The sequence below is a fragment of the Ceratina calcarata genome, unplaced genomic scaffold (genome assembly GCF_001652005.2).
Source record: "Ceratina calcarata isolate Rehan_Ccalc_2016 unplaced genomic scaffold, ASM165200v1 scaffold117.2, whole genome shotgun sequence".
In the NCBI taxonomy this organism is placed as follows: Eukaryota; Metazoa; Arthropoda; class Insecta; order Hymenoptera; family Apidae; genus Ceratina; species Ceratina calcarata.
The window spans coordinates 591966-597965 of NW_017132657.1; the positions used below are offsets into that span (position 1 = coordinate 591966).

At 38.6% G+C, this 6000-nt stretch overlaps 1 protein-coding gene across 1 annotated transcript in view; it reads right to left on the minus strand.

Annotated features, from left to right (window-relative positions):
- The window catches only part of apolpp (retinoid- and fatty-acid binding glycoprotein apolipophorin), a 31517-nt gene extending 25754 nt beyond the window's left edge, over positions 1-5763 (minus strand). Inside the window, exon 1 of the mRNA XM_018024003.2 lies at positions 5596-5763. Within this exon, the coding sequence (XP_017879492.1) occupies positions 5596-5671 (76 nt within the window). The 5' untranslated portion in view covers positions 5672-5763. The remainder of the gene's footprint in view (positions 1-5595) is intronic.
- Positions 5764-6000: the final 237 nt, after the last annotated feature.

The following is a 6000-nucleotide window of genomic DNA, read 5'->3' on the forward strand; positions in this document are numbered from 1 at the left end:
TTTTGAGGCTAAGGGAGTCACGGTCTACGCGTAAGTGCTTTTTATTCCTTCGTTTGCGTGGTCCCTTGTCTCTTGTGTACTATATCACAATTCCCCCTAAAAATCCAAGCCCCGCGTTAATAATTAAATATCAAATGCTTCTATCACTAATGAAAAAAGAAAGCATCAATCATTTATTATGATATTTCTTAAAGAAGAATACAAATTGGGTACTTGGTCTAAAAGACGATCTTTTATAAAATAATTAATCAACATTAAGGACGACAGATTTAAATCCTTCGAACTGTACTTCTTGGAACAAACGGCGACTCGAAGCTCTTATTTAGTAAGTTATTTAGCGCGAGCTAATCGCATTTAAGAGACTTGTTTAATTTTTCAAGCGAGGCCACGCGGCAAGGGCGATAATCGAACGGAAACGAACGTAGGCGAATATTTCCTTGAACTCTCTCCTGGAAATAAAATGCAACGAAGTTTCCGCGCGTACGTCACGTATCTATCAACAATACTGTTTGCTAAACCATAGACGCCTACTACTGTCCTTAACCGGGAAGAAACTGCTTTTTCATGGTTTCCCGTTGAGTCTGATGAATCAGTTGGGACCGGCGAGCATACGTAGAAGAGAAAATCTCAATGGGGCTAATCATGACACGCGTTATTAACAGCTCTCCGTTACAACCGGCCCTGCGTAGCGTTCACTTTGTCCGAGAGCACAGCATACTCGGAAGTTGACCTTTCTAATTTTCCACGATTACACCTTGGAGGAAAATGAAATTCTGATTAAGGCGAAATTGCCGAGTGTGCCTTCACGGCCAACCGATTTTAGCTTTCTTTCTGGGAAATTCGGGCCACTGCTAATTTCCACTATCCCCTAGCCAAATCTCTAAAGAGAAACGCCTTCCTTATAATAAACCTGAACTTCAAATTATAAATCAGGCATTTTAATTAATAATATAGAAAAGCTTGATCGTCCTTTTAAATATTTTTTTATTTAATCATGCATTATGAAATTGATCGACACTATAAACGAAGTAAATGTAGTTTACTGTAATTTAATATATAATAATGAAACAGAGAGGAAAAAATATTGTCCTGTTTTTATTTCTCAACAAAATCCTTCGTATTTTACTGTTTATATTTGTGTTTGCGTTCATTGTTTAAAGAGAATACTAGTTTGAAGATGTTTTCCCGCTGTGTGTGTGTGTGTGCACATGGTACTATTGTTTTAAACCGGGCGCGTAATGAACTTTAAACATTGTCCGGTTCGGGCTCGCGGAAGCGGGACAACAATAACGACGGCCTGCCATTGATGATGATTCAAAGAACTCGCGGGCCTAATCATTGTCCATCATCGTCCCATCTAACTTCGTCGACAATGGGACCGTAACGTGTAAAGTGGAGGAAGCTCTACATCATTGATATTGTTGTTCCGCGTCCCACGGAACAGGAACGAGGTTTCGTAAACAGTCGCAACGGCGACAATTAAAATTCTTGTTTTTATTATAAACAGCACGTTCGTTAAAGATGTTCTATGAAAATATGTCTCTAATTTCACTACAATTTGAACGGATACTAAAACAGGATCATCGACTTTCTTCATTAGTCCTAAGTATCCTAAGTAAATCATTTTTATAAAAAAATCATTTACCCCAAGAAATACAGAAAAATGATTTTTTAATGAATTTTAATATTTCGAGAATTACATTGATTCCTCCTTTTTGAAACTTTTGGCATTGATCGAAAATGAACCAGGTTTGTACGAATTCCTCAGAGACTCGACCTACGTATATCTATCCGTAGCATTCCATTTCCGAGATGGAACTTTGAAAAATTCAGTCGAAAATAGACGAGGCATTTCTCTCTTCTCTTTTAAAAACACCTTAAAAGAGTGCAAGACATGAGAATATCAATCTTATTCCTGTTTCTTTTAGAAAAGATTTTTCCTGCGAATGAAAACTTCTTATAAGAAATGCAGGCAATTCGCAGAAACAAGTGTTCTGTATTTCAATGGTACAGCAATGCAAAATATGTATTCATGAATTATAAAAAGCTGCGAGGATGGAGGTCGATTGATTTCACTGTCATTAATCGCTACGGGAAACGTTAATTTCAACAAATGAATTAGTTGTTATTCAGTGGCCGAGCGTCTCCGCGGTCGTAAATTATGAATTTCATTCTCGATATTACTGCCTGATAAGTGAAGTGGTTTATACAGTATTTTACGATCAACAGGGGCGAAGATAGCAGGCACGCAACACTGATGTCGGTCGCCGTACAGCGAAACACGATAAAAGACCTTTCTCCCTGATGCATCGTCTCTAATGATTGTCAAGAAACGCACACTGTGCGCTCCGTACAGGCAAGGGTATAATAATAAGTTAAATGTCACGGATAAGTTCTGCTGTAGATAAGGAAAAACGTTACGGCTGTAGAGAAAAAAATGCTGAAAGGCAGGCAGAGGAAAGCGTTCCATCAGAAATAGCGTACAATAATTCAATGGAAAACTATCAGCCTTAGAGTCTCATAAAAAACTTAGATGAACGTTGACGATAAATTGAAGAGAATTTATTTAATTAATAGGGGAAGATTAATTTAAGGAAGAGTAAATTTGCGAAAATAAATTTAATCGTTAATATCTTTTGTTATTTCGTATTCTTGTTGAATTTTCATTAAAGAATCGTCGATTAAGTGTGTGGTCTCAAAGTTCACGTGCTCTCAACCGACTGAAACTGTTCGCAAAAGGGGGGAAAAAATAGTGAGTTTACGAGGGTCAAAGATAATCGTTATGAATCGAACTCCGCTATCTGTGTTGCTTTGGAAATTGCTATTACGTCGCGCAGACTATCTGTGTTTGCATTACATGAACTGCTCCAAAATTGATTTTAATAATACAATTATTCTACTTGTAATTATTAGAAAATAACTCAGATATACTATGAAGCGAAGCGATGTACTATCTTGGTAAGAGAAATTCTTAACAGAAAATTAGAGAAAAATCCTCTGTGTTATGGAGTGGAGTTTCAATAACAACGTTGTTAGCAAAACATGAAGATGCCTACACAGATGGATATTATTAGCGATTATTGAAGCGAATTTAGAATCATTAACTGAACAAATAACATCATCTAACTGACAGGACAGATAAAAAATATATTTTAAAATTTAAATGATAGCAAACTGTAAACTATAAAACGTTCTGTTAAAAAACTTAGGCGAGATTATACAATGACAGAAGGGATATCAGCACGTCGGTGCAAAACGTGAACAGATTCCGAACCAGAATCGAAGTTTCTCAATAACCGTAAACAGTAATCTCTACGAATCCTATCGTTCATAATAATTAATCTGGGATTTCGACATCCGTCTGTCGAGTTTTAATCTCTTTATCCTTGACACGGCGAATAACCCCTGTGACACGGGAGCTGAGCTTCGAAACTCGTTGATCCCTTCTATCGTTATTTACTGATCGTGAAATTCACTTTAATTTGTTCATGATAATTTAATTCGTACATTACGATCTCTTTAACATAAAATATCTCTGTTGTGCTCGCTGGAGATTTGACAGATTAGATAGATGGTCATGTAAAAAAGTATAGCTTCTTTGCATATCGAAGAAAATTGAATGACAGTGGAAGATGTATTTCTTTATCATTTTCGTATATTATTTCTGTCTTATCATTTTCTATCTTATCGTTCATCCAATTTTTAAGAGTTTCTGTACATGCACGTCCTGCGTGCAACAAAATTTCGTGGCGACAACATAGAAGATGCGAATCTGTCAAAGTTCCAGCTTCACCGACCGGCACAAATATTTTATCAAGCCCTACAGATTTCACTGCTTCCTCCTATCCATTCTAGTTACCATACTATCGTGCAACCGCGGTAGTATTCTTCCGGCGACTATACCTGGCCCCGATGCACAGCGCAAACTTTTCTGAGATATGTATCTATCCGCGAGGGCGGAACTTATTTACCCGGTCCGGGCGCGCAAAGCCCCGAGAGACTGCAAAGGGGTAGTTCTATGCATTCTAGAGGCGGCTGGGATACGGTGAACAAACTTCCAACGGAATTCCGTTGCCGCGTAGGGGTGCTTCTCGCCCCATTGTGTCGATGTGTCGCACCGTGAAAATCGAATTTATCAGCACCGTTAAAAATATTTTCCGTCGCCACTTTCGAATCTCCTCTACGCCCAAGTTCCGTTCTGCGGCACGTAAAAAGTTTTGTGATCGTGTAACGAGCCTTAAATTTGTGTGTACTGGCGACGGGGAGACCCGGCGTATGGCGGGTTAAAAAATTGATGGGTCGTAATGGGACACGGAGTTGTTGTTTATCGGGCCCTTAAAAAAACTTTTGTACCCACCGACAACTATAGAATCTAAGGTAAAATCGTTCTCACGATGACATGGATAAAATCGTATTGTTAGAAAATATTCTGGCAAGCTGAAACGACGTATTTTCTCTTTCGAAAAATTCAACATTCTGAAAGCGAAGTTGAAAGTAAAGAAATTTAGATTGAAGTAGGAAACATTACGTAGCATGCAATTTGTAAAGCAAACTCGAAACCATTTTATAAGTATGAAACATAAGTTCGTTTAATAGAGAGGAAACCTTCGGTTAATGCATTTAGGGAGTTCTTGCGAAAACAAGGACATCGTTCAAAATTCTATTACACTCCTTTGCCTGTTACGCTTGTCAGCGGAAATGGTACAAACTGGGCAAATATTGTTAATATTTGTATCCAGATAACATAATTTCTATTCAGATAACGATTGCAAAACTTTTCACGAATCACACAATTCCATTTTCGTCCCATATAGCGAAGAGAAAATATGTTTAATATATTTTCGACGGATTATTGGGTCAACAAATATCTTAGAATATTGTCGGCTTCACTATTTCCCAATTTGATCATTTCGAATGTAAGAACCGGCGAAATATGGAATATGTATATATTCAAAAGTTTGATATCTCATCCAATTCCGCGAAATTCGTCTCCGGCTCATAAATTATTAATATTGCACGATTCCATAACTTGGGTACAACGTGGTACGCAACATTTTCCCTAAATAAACGTGAGTACTTCTCTTTCTATTAAATCCACCCAACTGGATTCCGTCGCAAAATATACGAAGTCATTTAAAAATGCTTCTACCCTTATTAAATAAATATCCTGAGAAAACAAATATACCAACTTCGATTAAAGTGTTCCAGTTTTAACGATAGTTCCTTATTTATTTTCTTAATTTTCTCGTCCAGGGGAATCGCGATGGAATTTTTCCTCTGACGGAGGAGTTTTAAAAACTTTTGCAAACATGAGCATGCCACTGATCATTTTACAAACGTTCGATTTGCGAAAGGCTACTTTTGCGACGGAATCAGTTCCTATTTATTCGTTTGCAGATTTTACAAAACTGAAGATGTTTAATCTCTACGAATTTCGCGTCGATCTTTTCTTTCCGCTGTTTTAAAAGCTTGTAAATCATGTTGAAACCCGAGCAAAGAAAGCAAGCTTTTAAGTGAAGGAACAGCTGGTGGACATAGGAAAACTCTAATTTTCTCCCGCCTGGCTGCGGTTTAGATAGTCGGATGAGTACTCACCGGCCGATTCAGTAACCGCGAACAGTAGTAAGAGGCAGGCGAGGGTCGCCCCCGCGAGTCGAGGTGGATGCCCCATGACGTCCCCGTAGGCAAAAGCGTTTCGGGTCTTGTATCACTCTCGCACAATATTACTGTCTATCAGCTGGGACACGATGCGGCCACGAGTGAACACCACAAAAGCACCGATACTTTTCTTCGTTCGTGCTTTTATGCTCTCGCGATCCCCCTCTTTTTTAGCTCGTCATCGCTTCTGTGTCCCCATGGCTGCTGGACATTGGCATACGGTTCGTGTGTATTCTATTCATCACGCTGACACTGTGAGATAACGAGATCTTGAGGCTGGCCGACCGACCCGCACAAGGAAACAGCTAAGTCAAGTAGAGAGAAAACTCTAATCGGATCGTT